The 22,548-nt window shown below is 50.7% G+C and overlaps 1 protein-coding gene across 1 annotated transcript in view; it reads left to right on the forward strand.

The window, feature by feature from the left end:
* The first annotated feature begins 1,135 nt into the window (after positions 1–1,135).
* LOC139828677 (olfactory receptor 14A16-like) overlaps positions 1,136–22,548 on the forward strand; it is a 72,463-nt gene continuing 51,050 nt past the window's right edge. The window contains exon 1 of the mRNA XM_071812822.1: positions 1,136–1,213. Within this exon, the coding sequence (XP_071668923.1) occupies positions 1,136–1,213 (78 nt within the window). The remainder of the gene's footprint in view (positions 1,214–22,548) is intronic.

Genomic DNA, 22,548 nt, shown 5'->3' on the forward strand with positions numbered 1-22,548 from the left:
CGGTGTCACCAGGGAGAGCCGGCACGTTTTGGAGGGCTGGTGGCTTCACAAGGAGCTTTCCTGCCAAGCCCTGGCTCTTCCTGCCCAGCATCCCAGGCTGAGCTGCAATGCCGCTGTGACCCATCCTCAGCTGCCGGGGCTTCCCAGAAAGGTCTGGAGCCACGCGGTGCTGGACGCCGCTCCAGCTTCATTCAAAAGAGGTGGCAAGCTCCAAAAACTCAGTGGCTCCTCCAAGAGCATCCAATAGGAAGAGGCCACAGACAGACCCCAGCACTGGTTATTCTTCACAACCAGGTGATTTTGAAGACAAGGCTCTCCCTCCTTGCCCCATAGCATCTTTTCTTGTTCCTTCTGTGGTTCGATGCTCACCACCCCACTGGCTGCCTTCATGCTCCCACATCCCCACCTAAAAGCACCACCCATGCTCAAAGGCTTGGAGACAGCACAAGGTCTGGAGAGAACTCATGGGCTGGACTCTGCTGGGACAGGAGAGACAGGCGAGGATGGTCACAAATCCCAACAGGCAGGGGCAGGGACAGTCCCCGTGGGACGCGTCCCCGCTAAGCTCTCCTACCGTCATCGCTGCTGTCTCTCTCCTCAAAGGAAACCACCACGTTCCGAGGATCGCTCGACATTTTTTTCTCCAGAAAATCCCTGGCCTTCACAAAAGTCTGTGAAAGACACCCTGGGTTCATTGCTGAAGGGGAGGTGGGTGTTAGAACCCAGGGGACAACACCCTGCAGTGCCCAGTGCCACCTGGAGCTGAGCTGCTCCATGGGGCCACCTCCATCCTCCTCACTTGGGACAGGCCATCAGGAGGAGCCTGGTGCGGGTCCCCGAAGACCCCAGCAGGGATGGAGACCCCACGTACCCCGTTGCTCCCATCGGGGATGTGCCTGTCAGGGACAGGTGGGCCGCCCGCTGTGCCAGGTACTGCAGCTTCTGGCCCAGGTACTGGAGCTTCTCCTCCACCCCCTGGGACAGGAGAGAATCATCCTGGAGACAGAGAGAACCACCTTGGTGGGCAAAATGAGCCACTTGGGGTGACGGTGGCTGCACCAAGTGTCACCGCGCTGTGTCACTGCACCACCCAGCGCTGGGTGGGTACCTGGCCGGGCACGGTGATGCCGTGCAGATGCAAGATGAGGTTGTCGATGTTGTTTTCAAACCCGAGGAGGAGCTCAAGGTCCCTCAGCAACTGGGCTCGCATGCGGTCCCGCCGGGCCTCTTGTGACTGCAGTTTTGCCCTGAGCTCCTCCTCCAGCATCCTGCAGCCAAGCACAGCCACATCCATACAACTGCACAGGGGTGCAGAGACACCACAAATCCGTTGCAAAAGCTGCTCAGGTTGCAACCCACCCCCCTGTGCCGTGAGCGGGGACATCTTCACCAGCTCAGGTTGCTCAGAGCACCGTCCAAGCAGAGTTGAGGGGCAGCATTTTCGGTGCAGGGCTTTAGGGTACAGGACTTGGGGGTGCAGGCTTCGGGTGTTCAGGACCTGGGGCTGCAGTAATTTAGGGTGCATTGTGTGGGAGGACAGAATTTGGGGTGCAGGATCTGGGGTACAGGTTTTTGGGTGGGGAATTTGGGGGTGCAGGGTGTTGAAGGACCTAGGGGTGCAATATTTGGGCTTTAAGGGTTTAGGGGGGCAGGATCTGGAAGTGCAGAGTTTGGGGACAGGATCTGCGGGTGCAGCATTTGGGGTTACAGGTTTTGGGGGTGCAGGGTTGAGGGAATTGTTTGAGGTACAGGGTTATGAGAGTGCAGGATTTCCAGGTGCAGAGTTTGGGGGCGCTGGGTATGGGGCAGCAGGATCTGGGGGTGCAGGTTTTGAGGGGAAGGATCTAGGGGTGCAGGTTTTGGGGGTCCAAGGTTAGATAGGATTTGGGGCTGCAGGGATTTAGGGTGCAGGACTCTGGAGTAAGGGGTGGGAGTGAGGCTTTGGGGGTGCAGGTTTTGTGTTTTCAAGAACTTGGGGTGCAGGGTTTGGGGGTGAAGAGTTTTGGAGGGCAGGGTTTGAAGGGTGCAGGGTTCAGGTGTTCAGGACTTGGATGGAGGATTTGGGGGTGCAGGGTTGGGGAGAAGGATTTTGAGGTGCAGGATTTTAGGTGCACGGTTTGGTAGGGCTGAGTTTGGGGGTTCATGATTTTGGGGTGCAGGGTTAGGATTTGGGCGTGCAGGGTTTAGGGAAGCATGACATTGGGGTAAAGGTATTTGGGGTGAAGGGTTGGGTAGGACAGGATTTTGGGGTGCCGGGTTTGGGAAGGAAGGAAGGAAGGAAGGAAGGAAGGAAGGAAGGAAGGAAGGAAGGAAGGAAGGAAGGAAGGAAGGAAGGAAGGAAGGAAGGAAGGAAGGAAGGAAGGAAGGAAGGAAGGAAGGAGGGAGGGAAGGAGGGAGGGAGGGAAGGAGGGAGGGAAGGAGGGAGGGAGGGAAGGAAGGAAGGAAGGAAGGAAGGAAGGAAGGAAGGAAGGAAGGAAGGAAGGAAGGAAGGAAGGAAGGAAGGAAGGAAGGAAGGAAGGAAGGGGAAGTAATGTCGTGCTGGGGCATCGCTCCCACTTTCCAAGGAAGAACAGCTGCACCCGATGGCAAAGGGCTATCAGGACTTGATCAGCGTTCATCAGGGTGTGAGGGGAGAAGGAGGTGAGGCCCACCTGGTGGAGAGCCAGCTGCAGGCTGAGGTGATACGATGTGCTGGCCCAAATCTTAGCGAACTCTGGAAGAACAAGGGAAAGACCCGTCATGCTCTGAGGCAGCAGCCGGGAAGCCGGCAGTGCTCTGCCCTGCCCACGGGGGCACGGGGCTGTGCTCCACGCGGCTCTCGGAGGCTCAGGGCAGGCCCTGGTGTCTCCCCAGCAGGGGCCAGTTTTGCCGGGTCACATCTCTGAACACACAGAGCACACGTGGCCCACGAGCACCTTCAGCTCTTCCATTCAGACATGAGCTCAGCGTGGGCAATGCCCAGCGCCAGGCAAGGGCAGCCCCTTGGGGTCAGGGGCTTCTGCCTGGGCTGCCCCAGGAAGGCAGGGGCCACGTCAGGGAGGGAACCAGGAGCCCTGGCTGCCACATCAGCCCCTCAGCCCTTTGAGATGGTCAAGCAGGTCCCTCCTTGCAGTCACCACTCCTGAGCAACCACCCCCCACAGTCCTCGGGTTTCCATGCCTGATTTCAGAGATGTCCTTGACCCAGACACACATGTGAAATTGGGCCTGAAGGCCTTACCATAACGCTCCAGCTTCTCAGTGGTTGGAGTCGGGTGAGGCTGCCAGAAGAGGTCTCTTGCCATCTTAGTTCCACTCCTGCTTCAGGTCAACAACTGCAGAGAGTGGCTGGATGATGGCTTTACTGCTTCCTGCAAAAAGCCTCCTCTTTCTCCTCTCTGCTCTTCTCTCTTCCTTTTCTTTCTTCTCCTCCTTCTCCTCCTCCGTCTCCTTCTCCTTCGGAGCTCTGGTCAGTTGTGCTGTTGGACTAGAAGCGTCTCTCAGCCGAGGTGTTTCACTGGCCGGGGGCCCTGTCTGCCAGCCAAGGGCCATGAGCAGGGTGGGCTGTTGGTGGAGAAGTTTCTGGTGCTTTCAGGGGGTGGGGGAGGAAGGTGCATCTGCCACAGCCCCTCACAGTGTCTGGGAGCTGGAGGGCACCCAGCTGAGGATGGTGCTGCCACTGGAGTGCAGCCATTTCCTCAGCTGCCTCTGAACCTGCTGCCCTTCCCATCCCAAAGCTGCTGCCTTGAAATCGTTTCCAGGTGCCTGAGGCAACGGGGCAAGGGAGGGAAGAACAAGGCCTGGAAGGGCTCCAGGGCAGGGCAGCCACGGGCCGCTCACCTTCCTCAGCCAGGAGCCAGGTTCTCTCACGGCCACATCCAGGATGCTGCTCGCCTCCTCCTTGTCACAGGTGCTGGAGTCTCTCATGGCCTCAATGGCCACAAGGGTTGACGTTTAAAACCTCTACTTGAATCTGAGCTGTGGTCAGCTGTGGTGGCGGACTAGAAGCTTCTCTCACCTGAGGGGTTTCACTGGCCAGGGGCCCTGTCCGCCAGCCGAGGGACACAGCTGTGACCGCAGTGCGCTGATAAAATAAAGAAGGCCGTGTCACGGGATCATCGACTCTGCTGTTATTTCTCCATTTGTGTGGCGTCTGGGCCAGCACCACCGCTCCTGAGCTGGGAGCCCCAGGAGGTGACGGGGCCCCAGGGTTTTGGAATTTGACAGTGGACTTGGAGGTGCGGGGAGGAAAACTGGCAGCTCCTGCACACCAGGAGGGGCTGTTGTCCATTAAAACGAACCAAGTGGCTCATGATGTTCAAAGCCGGTTTAGTCCAAAGGACTCAAAGACACTTATGCTTTTTCTATGGATAAACAACGTTTAATCCAATTCCTTAATTGTATTCTTTAAACATGTGTTCATTAGAGCATAAGCAAAACAGCGCTGGGTGCGCGGGGGATTCACTCCGCCCAGCACGCACACTTTTAACAATAAGAAGTGTGCTTAAATACAGTAAGGTATTACATATTCATAACGACCCCAGGAACGCCTCTACATATTCATGAAGTGAGTCTCAGATCACCATTCCCATAGCCCCTTCTCGCCCCTCCCCTGTTCGCCTGCGCAGTGTCACTTGGTGAATTTGAGGAGGGGTCTTTAGGGGTCTCTGGATGAAGGCTCCTTCAGCTCCGTCACAGTGGACTTTTTCCCTTTGGCTCATTACGAGGAACTGGTTGGAACTCAAGCTACCAAACCGACTGAAACCGGACTGGCGCCCCCTTTTTGCTGTAAATCTTGGCTGTCTTGTCTCCTCAAGGTTGCAGCTGGTGCTGTAAAACTTCTTATCTTGGCATTCGATGAAGTCCTGCTTTTTTTAGCACAATTGGTTACATACAGCTCTAAACTAGATATTAATTACGTGGTTTAAAATGTTACCTTGTTAGTAGGCCCTTACTATATAGTTGCTTAACCCTTAAAACGTTAGTTCCCTCTATCAATAAAACTTCCTAAACAAGTTTCATAACTTTTTACATAGAACTTAACCACCTTTTTCCCTTTTCCAAGTTCAGAGTCCGTGCCTCATTTGGTTATATCTGTAAACATTCAACATCTTAGCGCGAATCACAACTGCATTTTTCACATTTTTCACAATTCCCCCTTTTTCGTTTTATCCTATTGATTCGTGCTTTGCCTCAAAGTTAGCTAGTACTTGCCTAGCGGCAGCTAGGTCCAGTTTGGTGTTATCTTTTAAAATCATCAATTTATACCCCGTTTCTTTTGTTGCCGTTTCAGGATCTATAGGCATAGCTGAGATTTGCATGCCTTGGACTACTGAATGTATTAACCGAATAAAGCATGGGATCATATATGGTACAAACAGTAAACCCAGAAATGCGCATACTATCATGAACCCTATTTTCTTCCACCAGACTACCATTTTGAGACCAATATCCATTAGGTGGACTTGGCCACCAAGTGGGAGGAGTAGAGGTATTTGATGAATTTGCCCGCAGCACTAACAAGGGTTTGTCCAATGTATTCACTAAAATCTCGTTTACCATCCTCCCTTGATATGCATATCTGCCCTATTGTTAAGTGACTTAATACCCATCCTTCTGGTCTTTTTTTTTCTTGAGTTACATGAGTTCTGTTCCGCACCAGTAATCCTTCTGGGCTTACACTCTCTCCTCTCCAAGGCCACTGTTCTGCCATGTGAGACCCCCACATATCCAGCATGATGTGACATTTAATTCCTGGGCTATCTTTTCCATAAGGTCTATGAGCAGGTTTTTCCCCTACTGTTGGTAATTGTAATCCCTTGTCTTTTTGCCTTATTTCTTCATACCAATCACTGCTTTTCTGTACCACTTTCTGTTTCTCTTGCCTTCTTTTCAATTCCTGAGTGGCACTCTTAACTAACTCCTCCTTATACTGATCTTGCACTCCCTTCCATCTGAATAGCCCCACATACCAGCTTGTGTAAAACAGATACTCTGTTCTCACCTAGGGCAGGAGACAGAGCCTACACCGAGTCCACCTTTCCCTAGATTAGTTGCTACCCGTAACTTCTGCCCTTGGATTTCACATTTTTCCAATTTTGTTCTATCAATCATAACATCCAGAATTAACATGAGTGTGATAATTGAGAACATATTGTGTCAGTTGTCTTATTCTCACGTGCTTATAGCATTTGGTACAGGGATTGGGCAGGCTAAGTAGGGAACAACAAGTCACCACTCCTAGCAAGAGGATCAGGTCCAGGTTTCCGCACCCTCTGCCTCTCTGGCTGAGCAGGTTGCAGCCGGCAGCCGAGTTCGTCGTCTTCTCAACAGAAAGGGCAGTGTCCCCGCCTTTCCTATTTTTGCCGTTAGCGTGGCGATGTTTTATCGTTTCCCACCTCTTGGCCTTCACTTCCTAGGAACAACAGGAGCAACATGGAATTTGATTTCTCTTTCTACACTCTATTCTTCTCATCACTGGTGGACTCTCTAAATTCCCATTCATCCCTTCAGTAAATACCTCCCACCATTCTTGACTATTCTTTTTCTGTTCTTCCAGTGGCAACTAGAATCCTCAACCGAGCTCTAGTTTCCTTATCTTCTATTTTTAGACATTTATTATGCAATCCTGTTGGTAAGTTCCCTTTGTGGATATGCTTATACCACAGTCCATTTACAACCTAAACATCGAAAATAACAAGAGAATTACATATACAACTTGGTTCAACACATTTAACTATTAAACCATTCTCATTTTCATTTATCAATTTCAATTCCCCTGGTTCTTGAGTTACTTTCCAGGTTCTTTCTTCCATCAGTGGTCCTTTAACTCAAGAGATGTGTGTCCATCCTTTCTCTGCAGTCCAAACAGCTGTTCCTGTAGTTAAAAAAGCAAGAAAAAGACCCCTCCCATCATGGGGTTTTCTTCACTCTAGAATGATGAATCCAGGCATTCTGTTCTCTAATATTGGTAGCAGTGAAGGATATCAGGAGGTCTTGAAATGGACCTTCCTATTATGGTTCCAAAGTTCTCTGCAAAAGACTTCACATACACATAACTAAAATGTGGCCCTCTATCAGAGGATATAACAGCTGGAACTCCAAACCTTGGTGTTATTTCATGTATCAGTGTTCTAGTCACCTCCTAAACTTTTGCTGTCCTGGTAGGGAACGCTTGTGGCCAACCTGAAAAAACATCAGTTAATACCAACAAATATCGGTGCCCCCCTTTTCCTGGGAGTTCTGAAAACTCAATTTGCCATTGTGGTCCAGGCCCATTCCCCTTACCCATTTGACCCATTTCTAGCTTGGGCGTATTTCTGGGATTAGTCTGGAGGCAAAGATCACACTGCTGTCCCCTGTTTTACAGCGATATACAAATTTCTAGCTCCTGTTTCCCCTAATCAAATGTTTGCATAGTGGTTCTACTCCCCAAAATCCTTTCTTATGTTCTTCCCTTACTGAAGGCCAAACTAGATGAAAGGCGACAATAAGTTTTCCCTGGGGAGAGGGGGCGGGGGGGGGGGGGGGGTGAACCCACCCTTCCTCATTATATGATTCTTCTAAATCTATGATGAGTTTCGATTCTCTTTAGTATACTCTGGCTTACCTGTTAAAGAGACCTGCCCGCCAAGGACGAGAGCACTTTCTGTTTTTACCTTTTGCTTAGCCGTTTGTTTTGCCTCTCTGTCCACCAGCCTTTTCTGATTCCGAGCTCACTTTCTGGTGTGCCTTAATGCACGGTTGCCATTTTCTTAGGAAGTTTAACTGCTTCCGGTAGTTTCAATATCTCCTCCACACGTTTGATATATTTGTCTTGAGAGTTCAAAAGTCCCTTTTCTTTCCAAATTGCTCTGGGCACATGCACAACCCTTATGGTTAGCTGCTTCCGTTTTCAGAGTTTTCAGTAGGAATGTCTTTTAGATTTAGTCGATTGTATTATGTTGCTTCGATGGTCTCCAGGCAGTCATGATGAACTGGTTCTCCAAAATTACCACTGAGGAAAGAAGCTGGGTTGACAACATTAGTGACGGTAATTTCTACACCATCTTGTTAGACACTGTGTGGGATACTAGCACAGTCATTTTCTGACCCATGGTAAATCTCCAGGCCTCCTGTACATTCAGTACCACTGCAGTAACTGCCCACAGGCATCCAGGCCACCTCTTCGCAGTTGCGCCTAACTGTTCAGAGAAATAGGCAACTGCTCGTCGATATGGGCTGAGATCCTGTGCCAATGTACCCAAGGCTATTCCCTGTTTCTCGTGAGAGAATAGGAAAAATGGTTTACTCATATCTGGGAGTCCTAGAGCAGGGGCTGACATTGAAGCCTTTTTAAGTTCTTTAAAGGCTCGTGTGGCTTCCTTATTCCATTGCAGCTGTTTCTGGTCCATAGGGTCCAGGTCATGCACGTCTCCTTGGTTCTAGTAGCGATTAGAACGTCATCCACATATTGTAGCATCTGTCCCTCATCAGACAAAGCTTCCCAGGATTAAAAATCTTTAGCGAGCTGATTTCTACATATTGGCGGGCTGTTCGTGAATCTTTGTGGCAACACCATCCACGTGAGCTGGGTTTTACATTTATTTTAGGGTTTTCTCATTCAAATGCACGTATTGTCTGGCTGGCTTCATGGAGAGGGAGGCAAAAGAAAGCATCTTTTAAATGATAAACCAAGTCAAATTAGGTGTTAATACTCTCAGAGGGGTGTATGGGTCTGCTACCACTGGGTAGAGGTCCTCAGCTATTTTGTTTATAGCTCTTAAGTCCTGAACCACCCAATATGACCCATCTGGCTTGAGGACAGGCAACATAAGGGTGTTATAATTGGACTCACATTCCTTTAATAACCCCATTTGCAGGAATTTCTCTATTACTGGCTGAATTCCTACTTCTGAACCTGGGTCAGAAGGTGTATATCTAAGGGGAAATCCGCATACTCTGTGCGCGTTACACACACCGGAGCAGCCCAGCAGGAACGGGCAATTTTCCAGCCTCTCTTCCTCGAGCCTGTAGTGCTGCCTGTGGTTGTTGTGACCCACGTGCAGAACCCAGTGCCCTCAGGCAATTGGCCTCAGCACAACAATCCAGCTGGTCCAGATCTCTCTGTGAGGCCTTCCCACCCACCAGCAGAACAACACTCCCACCCAACCTGGTGTCATGTGCAAACTTACTGGGGCTGCACTCGATCCCCTCATCAAGATTATTGATAAAGGTTAAATAGAACTGAGCCAAATACTGAGCCCTGGGGACACCACTTGTGACCGGAGGCCAAGTGCATTTGGCTCCATTCACCACAACTCTTTGGGCCCAGCCCTCCAGCCAGTTCTATACCCATCGCAGATACACCATTCAGGCCATGAGCTGCAGCTTCTCCAGGAGATGCTGTGGGATACGGTGTCAAAGGCTTTACTGCAGTCTCAGGACACAACACCCACAGCCTGTGTGGCGGATTCACTCCCCACGACAGACTTTCCCTCATCTGCTCAGCCGGTCACCTTGTCATAGAAGGAGATCAGGGTGGTCAAGCAGGACCTGCCTTTCACAAAGCCATGCTGACTGGGCCCGATTGCTCGTCTGGTGTGTGTGACCTCACAGTCCTTTCCCAGCCATGTTCCTGCTGTTGGCCTGTCCCCTGCAGAGGCAGACGTGACCTCACAGTGCCCTCCACAGCCATTGGCTTCCTACTGGACTATGAGCTCCTGAGACACAAGTGACCACATGGCATCGTACCCAGCCATCACCCTCCTTGTGCTCCAGTGTGTGACCAGATAACAGTGAGCTGCTTTCATCAAATTTATCCAATAGATTTCCTATCAAGGGTTTGAGTGGAGAAACGTTCCTCAGAGAAGCTGCTTTATTTACTCTGGGGCATTTTACATCTCTGCTTCTGACTCTAATTATTTTTCTCTTCTTCCTCTGTTTATTCTGATGTGAAAGAGCTCTCCAAGGAAAAGATCCATGGAATCCTACAATAACACAGGTTGGAAGAGACCTCTGAACACCATCTCTGTCCCACTGACTTTTATGACACCCCAAGGAATAGCAGATAGCATTTGTGCTCCCTTGGGTTCACCTCACCACATGCACACAGTGGACATGCACATGATGTGTGTGTTTACAACTCATCTGTACAATGAACACATGGGTTTTTGACCTAGTATTTCATAGAATCATAGGATGTCCTGAGTTGGAAGGACCCACAAGGATCACGGAGTCTAACTCCTGGTCCTGTACAGGACACCCCACAGTTCACACCGTGTGTCTGAGGACGTTGTCCAGTCTCTTCTTGAACACTGTCAGGTTGGGTCCATGACACCTCCCTGGGAACCTGTTCAGTGTCCAGCACCTCTGGGTGAAGAACCTTTTCCTCATGTCCAACTGACCCTCCCTGGCACATCTTCTGCCATTCCCTTGGGTTCTGTCATTGGTCACCAGAGAGAAGAGATCAGTACCTTCCCTTCTTTCTCGCCTTGTGAAGAAGCTGTAGCCACCATGAGGTCTCCATTTAGTCTTCTCTTCAGCTCTGATGCTCAGAAACCCCTTGGTTTGCTTTCTGAGCAGAAAGGAGAAGCCATGACCTGCAGGCAATGGGAAGGGGGATCCTGTCCCTCACACATGGCTCAGGGCTTTTCCTGGGACCGTGGGATGTGGGCGTGCAAGGCCCAGGGAAGGACAACACTGGGACAACAACTTCCAGCTTCCCCATGGGGCTGCTAGGAGGCAACGAGGCCCCAGTGCCATGAGGACAATATGGCTTCTCCTGGGCCTCAGTGGCAGAGGCAACTGCTATGGCGAAGGGGACAGAGACCTGGGTTCTGTGGGTGCCTTCCAGCCTTGCCAGTGCCCTTTGCCATCTCCATCACAGGCTGTTCTACACGGTCCTACCCCTGCCCCTCTTTCCCTGCAGGCTGCAGACACCCATCTCGCTTCCCCACCTGTTCTCAGCATTTCTTGTGGTCTTTCACCTGAGAGGAGAGAAGTAACCTCATCATGATCTTCTGAACCCCATGGCTGCTGCTGGCCTTTCAGCTTCTCTGACAGACACGACCATGTCCCTGCTGCTGTCCCGTCATGTACTCAGGTGGGATGGACATGACAACAAGTCTTCAAGGCCTCTTCCTGGGTAGGGCCTGTAGGTGCTTAGGCAGAGATACCTTCCCAGCTCTATTCCTGTTTCTGGCCTGCCACCTCCAGAGACAGAACTGACTTCACAGTCCCCTTCACAGCCAAAGTCTTTGAACTCAATTATGAGTTTCTGAGACACAAGTGACCTTGTAATCCCACACCCATCCATCACCCTCCTTATGAGCCAGGACCTGACTAGATAAAGCATGCTTGTTTTATCAAATTGATCAATTTTTTTTCCTACTAAAAACCTGAGTGGAGAAGCATTATTTAAGGGAATGTGAAATGTTGACATCCTTTCTATGTCCTCTCCTGCCTCTTTTATTTTTTGATTTTTTCCCTTCTTCCTGGTTGCTAATTGCAAATTCACTAACTGAAGTGCAAAGCCAATCCCACACCCAGAGATGAGATTTTGTTTATTCCAGAGCTGTGCAAGTCTGGATGCTGGAATAAAACCAGCACAACAGGTAGGGAAGGAACATCTATTATATCCAAAATCTTATCCCTACATTCAGACCCTCACTGCAGTCCTAAAGAGCCAAGTGTTTACACATTGGCATATTGGTTACATAATCATTTTATCACCATGCAAGCTTGTTGAGAAAGGGTCCCGGGCTGACCCCGGTTTCCTATTCTAGGGATGCATATGAGCACATAAGGTGAAAAGTACAGCTAAAGGACACTTTATGTAACAGTCTTGAGACAGATGTTAAAACAAGACTCAACTAATTGTGCAGACTCCAGAGTGACTGCACTGCAAGGACAGAATTCTTTGCAGGTTCTGTTTAGGTGTTTTAAAAGTCACTTTTATCTTTGGTAGCAGGGCAGACCGACCAAAACGGAGAGGATTTACATATTTTAGTTTAGCAATTACAGGCAGGATTTGTTCTTTTAACTGGTAAGGACTACATATTCTGTCTTCAAACACCTTTTCAAGGTAAAGATTCATTGAATCATAGAATAACTCAGGTTTGAAGAGAGCCCTGAACATCATCTTGTCTCACTCTGCTGCTCAAGACAGGGTCAACCAGGTGAGGTTGTTCTAGGCCTCTGCCCAGCTTTGCACTGTCCACAAAGGAGCTGAAAATGTGCTCCATGACACGATGCAGGGGGAGAATAAAGCCGTTCAACGGTGTTGGCCCCAGTACTCATCACTGAGGTTTGCCGCCTGTAAAAGGCTAAACACAGGACTTTGTACCACTGATGATATTTGGGCTTGGTCATCCAGCCAACTTCCCACCTATCACAACATCCACATCTGCATCCCAGATCTCCCCAAGCTGCTCTAAGGCCACCACAGGAGACCATGTCTGGGGCCTTGCAAAACTCCATGTACACAACATGCCTTTCTTTCCCCTGCCCATCTGGGTTCAGCAATCCCTTCCTTGTCCTACAACTGCCTGGAGATGGCTGCAGGAGAATGTGACTCGTCACCCTCCCAGGGACAGATGTAGGCTGACCAGCCTGTCATTCTCCCAGTTCTCCTTCCTGTCATTCTTGAAGATGGGTTTGACGTCTGCCCTTCTGAGGGACCTCTGATCCTCTCTGATTACTCTGGCACTTCTGAGACCACAATCCAGAATTTCCCAGAGAGAAAGAGGGGCAGATGCAGGACTGTGTAGAACAACATGTGGTGGAGATGGCAAAGGTGATATAGCAAACAGGGACACTTGCGATAAGCCTGTCCAAGGCAGCTGAGATGAAACTCACTGCACCACTGGGGTTTGTCCCTGAAGTCACACACGCAGATGTTGGGGTTCTGTCAGGTGTGCACATAGAGATATTGAGGGACAGACACTTTCCCTTTTACACACAGAGGCAGGAGTCACAGTATCCCTCTGTCCTTCTGTTCCTGTTCCCAAAGAATGGGATGCACCTCAGTCCTATGTTGTTTCACCATGTTCTACATTTGTTTTGATGTCCCACACCATTAGGAAAGGAGATTGGCTCAAGGAAGCACATCCAAGTGCTGCATTCCGGTGGTTTCCTATGGGATATTAGTCCCAACATGATATGACCTCAATGAACTGTCTGTCTCACAGGTCTTCATGGAACCACAAGGAACGGTGTTTGTACTGACTCAGATTCATATCACCTCATGTACATGATGTGCATGCTCAGTCTCATCTATTCAATGCAAACATGGACATCTGAAATACTCATTCAGTGTAATTCCATGGAAGAGTAAAGAGCTCTGACCAGGGGTGAGAGGCCAGTGCTGGAAATGGTGGTTGGGAGGGGCCAGCCCATGACAATTGCCAGTGCACAGGGGCACAGCGCAGCCCCCGCTCTGCTGGTCCTGCAGGTCTCTGGCAGGAGGCCTGGCTGTGAGAGGACACTGGTGTGTGCCAGCCCTGCACACACACACTGTTCAGATGTACACTCGTGTTTCATCTGTGGCCACTTTTGTGGGCATGTTCTTAAGAGAAGGTTTGGAAGAAGACCTAATACTTTAGTCACTGCCCTTAGGAGATCACCTTTCTATCTGGAAAGGCTGTTGTGAGGCCAGCTCTGTCACAGCAGTGCCCATTGCCTGTCCCTGCCTGCGCTCACAGCACTGACACACAGCAGGATGGGGACCAAGCTGCCAGAGCACTCAGGTCTTGCACCAACACAAGGGATGGGAAGGAGAGTGTGGGAGTGGAACCAGAACAGCTCTGGAAGACCAAGCGCTTGTGCTGCCTGGCAGGGCTGCCATGCTGGACTCTTGTCCCTCCACCCATTTACAGAAACTGTCCCTGCAGCTCCAAACAGGCCTTGCAGGAAAGATACAGTGAAAGAAGAGTCACTACAGAACCCTTTATTTTGTTTAAATACACAGAGATCATGGTTCCTCATTTGCCCAGCCAGTGATTATAAAAGAACAGAGTGAATTAGAAAGGGGATTACAATGTTTTCACAACAGAAAAAAACACCGGTAACAACAGAAAATACAGATTACAGGCTGGGCCTGTAATTAGTTACATTAAAACTGCTATATAGAATAAGTTTATTGGTTTGGTAAACACCCAGATATCTGTTTCCACAGGGCATCCTTGAGCTCCTGGTTCTTCATGCTGTAGATGAGGGGATTAATAACTGGAGGCACCATCGAGTACAAAATTACCACCAGCAGGTCCCCGGAAGGAGAGGAGATGGAGGTGGGCTTCAGGTATGAAAATGCACCAGTGCTGAGGAACAGGGAGACCATGGCCAGGTGAGGGAGGCAGGTGGAAAAGGCTTTGTGCCGTCCCTGCTCAGAGGGGATCCTCAGCACGGCCTGAAGATCTGAACATAGGAGAAAAGAATGAAAATAAAACAAACAAATGCTAAACAAGAGCTGACCACAATAAGCCAGACTTCCCTGAGGTAGGAGTGTGAGCAGGAGAGCTTGAGGATCTGGGGGATTTCACAGAAGAACTGGCCCAGGGCATTGCCCTTGCACAGGGGCAGTGAAAATGTATTGGCCGTGTGCAGCAGAGCACTGAGAAACCCAGTGGCCAAGGCAGCTGCTGCCATGTGGACACAAGCTCTGCTGCCCAGGAGGGTCCCGTAGTGCAGGGGTTTGCAGATGGCAACGTAGCGGTTGTAGGACATGACAGTGAGAAGGAAATATTCTGCTGTAGCACAGAAAAAGAAAAAAAAAGCTGGGCAGCACACCCTGCATAGGAGATGTTCCTGGTGTTCCAGAGGGAATTGGCCATGGATTTGGGAACAATGGTGGAGATGGAGCCCAGGTCGAGGAGGGAGAGGTTGAGCAGGAAGAAGTACATGGGGGTGTGGAGGTGCTGGTCCCAGGCTATGGTGGTGATGATGAGGCCATTGCCCAGGAGGGCAGCCAGGTAGATGCCCAGGAAGAGCCAGAAGTGCAAGAGCTGCAGCTCCCGTGTGTCTGTGAATGGCAGGAAGAGGAACTGGGTGATGGAGCTGCTGTTGGACATTTGCTGCCTCTCCTGGGGACCTGTCCAAAGAGGAAAAGACAGTGACAGTTTAGGTGAGACTTCTCTGAGGAAAAACAACATGTCATTTCTCCTTGAACATCCCGTCTCTGAATGAGCAATGATTCCTCTCATTCTCCATGACTACCATCTGAATGATATCGTTCATCACAGTTTAAAACGTAGCTTTAGCATCTGGTTTCCCTGAGAATACTTCTGGGACAGGACTCCCAGTGCTGGTGTTCGAACAAAAAGTGGTCCCCTTCCCCTCCCCACCCCAATACTAGACAGTAAGAGAACCAAGGAAAGGTGGACAAGCAGGGAAGAACACTGCAGTGCTCCTGAAAATAAAGGAAGGACAGAAAGGTAGACAGGGATGCTGGGAAGCCTTCTCCCTGCGCAGCTGTGCTCACTGCCGCTCACATGATGTCACTGCAGGGCAAGTGCTTTTAGTATCTTTTTTTTTGTGTACCTCATTCCAGGAACCCTTCACCTGGAGGTCCAGGTGCTGAGGTGGAGACTCGTGACCTGGGCCCCATTGCTTTGGGGTAGAGGCTCTTCTGGGGAAGAGAGCAGACAAGGGGTTGCACTGGGAAATGTGTCTGCAATCGAGAGGATGTGAGAGAGGTTCCTAAATCCCATCCCCAGCATTTCTGGTAGCAGTTAACTCTCCCTGCCCATGTCTGTGCTGCCTGCAGCTGTGTCTCTGTCCCTGGGTCTGCTCCCTGTCAGTGTCACAGACCCCGTCCCACCCGCTGTGTGCTCAGCTCTGTCCTGCTCACACCTCCTGGCACTGCCCAGGGGCAGCTCTGTGTGCACAGGGCCTCAGGAGCAGCTCAGACAAGTCCTAACGAGAACTGGTGTCTCAGTGTCTTCTCCAAAGAGATAAATAAATCCCCATCTCCCACTGTACACCCAGACAACCAAGAGTGGAAAACTGAAAGTACAGAATCCTTCCTTTGCAGCTGTTTCTGTCTCGATGTTGTTGTTCAGAAGGACCCTCTGCCATGTCTGTGGGGTTGATCTGGAGCTGTGAGCAGCCCTGACCCACACAGCACCCTCCAACCCCACAAACTCACTGCCTGCCCTGCCGGGGGTCGCTCCTTCCACCCACAGCTGCTGCCATGGGATCTCCCCGGGCAGGCTGAGCGCTGACCCTGGCAGGCGACAGAGTCCCTGCCCCGGCACAGCCCTGGGGTGCAGGGACCCTGCTCTGCAGGACAGCCCTGGGCACCCCTGGGTGCTCACCCAGCTTCACAGCTGTTCAACATTGCCTGACAAGAGCCCCCTCCTTACAGATCCCACCAGCTGTGCCTGTGCCAGGTTTAGGAGATGCCTCCAGGAGCTACAGCTGCATTGCCCTGCACCCAGAGACTTACCATGGCAAGGGCTGCAAAGGTTCCTCCTCCAGTGAGCTCTCAGTCATCCTCCCAATCCTGACCACCTTTAATCTCTCTCTGCCTTGCTCGTCTCCCTGAGATCCCCAGGCAGAGCCCTCAGCCCTGCTGTGTGTGCAGAGGAGCTGCTCCTGGGCAGAGCTGTCTCTCTGCAGCGCTGCCGCTTGCCAGGAGCTCCCTGTGTCCCAGGAGCCCAGCCCAGCTCAGCAGCACAGGAGCAGCCCAAGGCGCTTTAATGACCCCTCTGGTGGCTTTGGTCCTGAGTCCATGAACCTCAGACCCTGAGGGCAAGTTGAGGAAACCTCTCAAGAAGTCAAACTCAGATGCAAACTCCAGAGTTTCTTGTGATGTTAATGGGTCCGACTGAGGCACACAACTGAGAAACTGTCCCAGGGTCAGTTAGAGCAGAAAACTGGAGGCAGAGATCACAGGTCAGGAATAGCAAGGCGAAGGTCTCTCTGATGCTGAGTAAACCTGGTTGTCTTTCATTAATCAAAGGGCCCCCAGCCCTGGGAAGTCAGATCCTGTCCTTCCCACGTTGCCCAGGGCCCTTCCTGGACAGTGTGATGTGGGGCTGTGCAAGGCCAAGGGCAGGACTCTGGTCCCACACCTCCCAGGGTCCGGGCTGGGGACAAGGAGGCCATGAGGCCCCTGTGCTGGAAGGACAAGGTGTCTCCTCACAGGCATCAGAGGTGCAGACAACAGCCATAGAAAAGGGGAGAAGGAGCTCATGTCTGGTGGGGCTTTCTGCCTCTTTACATCCCTTGATCATCTCCACCACAGCCTGTCCTGTGCTGTGGCATCCCCTGCACCTCTTTCCCTGCAGGCTGCAGACATCCCCCCTGCTGCCCCACCTTGCTCTTGTCTGAGCATCTTCCTTCCTTTGCTGAGATCTCTGCATCCTCCCCAGCTGTTCCTTGAAGCACAAAGCCTTGGGCTGATGCAGACTCCCTCTGCTGACCTGCTCCACCACAGCACTGCCCTTCCAGTCACATTCCTTGCTGCTCATGTCCAGCCTGGACCTCCCCAGCTGCACTTTGGGCCATTATTTCTTTCTCAAGCTCTTTCCCACTAGGAAGAAACCTCCACCACCTCTAAAACCACCCTTCAGGCACTCTCAGGCTACTCCTGCACTGCTGCAGCCTCCCCAGCGCTGCTGGGCCAAAGCAGCCCAGGTCCCTCAGCATCCCACACCATGTGCACAAGGTGCTGAACCTGCCTTGGCAGAGCCCTGCACTCTCCAGTTCCTCCCTGCTTCTCCAAACTGGGAAGCCGCACACTGGCACAGCCCCGTGTGTGTGGGGTCACACCAGTGCTGAACCGAATGGGATGAGAACTCCAGGTGTCTGGGTCCCCACGCTCCTCCTCATGCAGCCCCGTGTGCAGCTGCCTTGTTCATGGTGAGCGTGCACCACGGGCTGGTGTGGGGACCTTGGAGTGCCCAGGCCCTTCTCCTCAGGGTCACTGCTCAGCGTGTCAGGTCCTGCTCTGTCCTGATGGATGGGGTTATTGTCCCACCCTGATACAGCACTGGTCACTTCTCTTTGTACAACTTCAGAGCTTTCTGCTGGTTGAATACCAGATTTTCAGAAGGTCTGGACTCACCCTGGACTGAAGCTCCATTTGCTCATCTGTTAATATTTTCATGCAGATGGTTTATCCTGATAAGGGTTTCTCTCCCAAGATAACAGGATAAGGAGTTACAGGACACTACAAATTCCTTCTCCTGGAGAAACTGTGGGGTCTTAGGGGTCTGCTACTCATAATGTCAGAGGTTTGGACTCACAGGGGTAGATTCCCTTCTTGTGAGAGAACAGCAGGAATCCATGAAATTCAGCCTGGCGACAGACAATGTCAGCTGAAGGTTGAGGAGTCACCATGAGAAGGCAGAACAACATGGGCAATGTTGTTGTCACTGGACATCAGCTACAGACTCAGTGATGAGGAAGAGGAATTAGATGAGGCCTCCTTCAGACAAATGAAAGAAGCCTCATGTTTCCAGGGCAGTGTCCTCATGACAGACCTTAGACATCCCAATATCTGCAAGGTACCAACCATCCAAGAGGGGTTGGAGCTCATTGACAACATCTTCCTGACACAGGTGACTGAGGAGTCAGTGAGGTGAGGTGCCCTGTGGGACTTCACACTTACAAACCAGAAAGAGTTGATCAGGATGGAACAGTCAGGGATGGGACAGTGGAGCTGAGGCTCCTGGGAGATGATCACAAGGCCAAGAGCAGGATTTCAGGAGAGCAAGCTTTGGCCTGCTGAGGGACCTGCTTGGGTCCTATGGGATATGACCTTGGTGTCTGCAGTGCTTTTCTCTCACATTTCCTCCCTCCTCTCTCCCACCTGCTGTTGTGCAGCGTTTTTTACCCTTTCTCAAATACAATATCCCAGAGGTGCTGCCAGCATCACTGAGTGGCTCAGATTTGGCAAGGAGTGGGTCCATTTTGGAGCAGCTGAAATGGGCTCTGTCTGACGTTGGTCAAACTCCTGTTGTCTTCTCAGAGAGGTGACAACTGTAGCACACCCACACCCACCCCCCGTTCCAAGACTTTGCCATAAACCCAGCACAGGGTGACAGTGCGTTGGATGTTACAAAATAATTGATCGTGAAGAAGAAATTGTAAAGATCTTCTTTCAGCAACGCATGAAAGTCTCCAGTCAATGAGCAGGTTCCTATGGGGCACTGTAATTGCCGTGACAGTCACTGGCCAGGCAAATCTGCAGTTGCCAACAGTCCAAAGGATCTTGGGCCAAATGCTTAAGAGAGCTGCCTGATGGGCCAACAAGGGTGATGCTCACCTGGATCTGGTACCAACGAAGAAGGAAGACATGGTGAGGGATGTGAACATGAGTGTCCACCTTGGCTGTTGTGACCAGGACACAGTGGGGTCCCAGGCACCAGAGGGGAGGGAGGAAGGCCAGCAGCAGAGCACAGGCTGGTGGGCTCCAGAGGAGAAGACTTTGACATACTGGGGGATGGCAGGTAGAGGTGGTGATGTGGTAAAGTCATGGAGGGTGAAGGAGCTCAGGAAATCTGATCAGCCTTATAGGACAGGCTGCTCCAAGCACAAGAATGATCCCTCCGAGTACCCATAAAAAGAAGCATTTATCTTGTGAGGCTGCTCCTCTGAACTGATGGAGCTGCAGAGCAAAAAGGCATCACACAGGAGGTGGAAGCAGGGGAAGCTGCAAAGGAGGAATTTAGAAACCTTGGCCACGGATGCAGAGATGATTCCAAAGTTGCCCTGGACTTGATACCTAAAGGGGAGGCTGAGGGCAGCAAGATGAGCTGATACAGCTTCCTTACAAAAAAAAAAAAGGAATAGACAGGGAGAACATGGGCTTGCTGCTGAACTTTATAGGGGCAGAATCAGACAGGACTGAGGTTCTTCATGGCTTCTTTGCCTCCATCTTCACCAGCAAGGTCTCCTGCGACTTTGTTCCTGAAGACAGGAGTCTGGAGAACACCCAGCAGTGGATGGGGCTTAAGTCAGGGGTGACCTGAGCAAACTCAGACACCATTACAGAACAGGAGATGGGTCACTTGAACACCTCCCTGAACACAAGTATCACTGTGCTGTGGCATCTGAGATTCCCAGGAACACCCACCTCTTGGTACAGAGGAGTGTGACTCCTCTTGAGGTGTCCTGGCCTGTCTCCTCGGTCAAGTGATCCTTTAGGCACCCACTTCTCTGACACATTCAGTCGTTCTCAGGAGATTCTCTAGATCAATATTCATTGGAGATTGTTGATACCAGCTGTTGTGGAAATAAGGGTTTTGGGAGGGTGATGGAAATATTAGAGATTTGGTTTTATTACTCTTTATTATGGAAATGCTGACTGTTTGGCTACAATTCTGAAATCTCTGAAATCATCCACACCAGACTTGAAGCCTTTAGGAAAGTGCTGCAGAGAGCATTGTCTTGAAAGGGCGTTTTGGATGTTACTGAGCCCTCTGCTGCCACGATCCTGAACTGCAGGTACTGAAAGAATGAACAAACCCGTCATGACCTGAAGGGCAGAAACAAACCCCAAGTTTCTGAGGGTGTTTGGGACCCCACGAAGGACCATTGCTGACACAAGCAGTCCCTGTCCCTGGAGACAACGGTCAGCAGTCGTAAAGGTGATGTGGAGGTGGCTCTGGTGCCACGTCAGCCCTTGACGTTTGTTCATCACCAGAATGGCCAAGCCCTGACCCCAGGACCAGACAAAGGAGACCCTTTCAGTCAAAGGTTTCTCAGGCTCTGCCTGTGGTCACTGTGAGTGTTTTGTGTTTTGGGGGTGGGTTTGGTGCCAAGTGCTGTTGCTTTAACCACAAGGCTCTGGTTTTCTGAGGACTTGGCAATGCCTGTGAGGTCCCCCAAACCCATTCAACTTCTTTCATACACCTCGCAATGGTCACCAATCACCTGAGCTGTCCCAGTCCCACACTTGCTTGAATCCTCTATTTGGATCCATACCCATCACTCCAGGAGGTCCATGCATCCACCAGGTTCATGGAAGAGTCCTGAGGTCCATCCAAGTGTGGGCAGTGTAAGAGAGGAGCAGAGCAGGATCAGCTCATGGGCCATGACTGATCACAAACACCCCAGCAGCAGCCATTCCCCATCTCCCAGGCACAGCTAAGCCCACAGCATGCAAATGGCACTGCCATATATCCTTAGTCCAAAAAAGCCTGCCTTCTTTCCAAAATCAACAACAATCTTTCTACTATTCCTCTTTGACCCCCAGATATCAGCCGCATTCCACTTGTGGCTCAGACATGGTTGTAAGGATTTGCTGAAGTCATCAACCGTCACCCTTTTCTACCCCACATCTCCTGACCCTCTCCCACACCACACATGGCCGGTCACTGCTGCTCAGGGCCTCACGCTCTACAGAAGAGGCCTTGAGCTTCTTGGCTCTTCCTGGTGCTTGTTATAATCTTCCTCACTCCCTCCAGATCTCACGGTGAGATTTCTTGTTCGTGACAGGGCCTTTGTAACCAACTCTTACAAAATGGTTGTCCTTCTCTGATCATCTGTGCAGAAGAAATGATCACAGAAAAGCACCAAATATGTCAAATCTGATGCCGAGTGAAATGCAATAAAACCTTGTTGAGCCAGCCCTGTAGCTGTGTCTTTCCAGCAAGGAGTTTCTCCTGAGAAAGGGATCCAACCTCTGCCACTCTCTGCAGAGGCACATGAGCAGCGTCCATGCAACTGGGGACACAAAGGGTGACTTTTGCAAGATCACCCTCTATCTGGACCATTTAAAAATGTACCTGTGGATGGGGTATCAAGCCTTATAGTACAGCAGAGACTGGAGTTCTGAGCTCCCTTCAACTCCCTGTGTGACAGTCTGTAAAATTAATTAACCCAGTGAAAAAGTTGGTTTTGATTCTCTTCACAGCCAGAAGCACCACATGGCTCAGGAGACAATCCAGGATACCCAACCAGCACTCACATGCTCTGCACTTAAAGTTCAGGTGTTCCCGGGAATCTCAGCAGACACGTCACGCTGATATCTGGGTTCAAGGAGCTGGTCAAGAGCCTCGTCTGCATTTCTGTAACGGTGGCTTTGCTGCCTGGCTGATGTGCAGACTCTGTACATGGATGCTGACACCTCTTGAACAACCTGCTCTGAAAGGATGAACAAGGTGGTGTTTTCTTTCTGGAAGGGTATTAGGACAGCAAACAAGAGGAAGCTGGATTGCAGGAAATGAAAAAGGATACAAACGTTGTGATCAGGGTTGTTTATGGTTACTTGTAAAGCAGCCTTGCGCCTCATGCGAATTATTTCTGTGATCAGAGGGAACCTGAGAGCTTTCTCCAAATCAGAAACATGAAGGGGAAGGAAGGAAGGAAGGACAGTGTCACTCAGTCTCTAAGGCACCTCAAGAGGTGTCTTGACCAACCTCCTCCTCAAAGCAGAGTCAGACCAGATTAGTGAGGGGTCTATACAAACACATTGTGGTAACTTTCTGATGTAGAATGGATGCGCACTGCTGGGAAACAGCTTCCAGTGCTTGACTGTCCTCAGGAATGCAAAGTTTTTCCACTTATCTATTGTCCTTCTAAGCCAAACCATCCAAATTGCCTTTTACCCGTCTACTTACACACTGACACAGACCATAATATC

Source organism: Patagioenas fasciata, chromosome 9 (genome assembly GCF_037038585.1).
Source record: "Patagioenas fasciata isolate bPatFas1 chromosome 9, bPatFas1.hap1, whole genome shotgun sequence".
Classification (NCBI taxonomy): Eukaryota; Metazoa; Chordata; class Aves; order Columbiformes; family Columbidae; genus Patagioenas; species Patagioenas fasciata.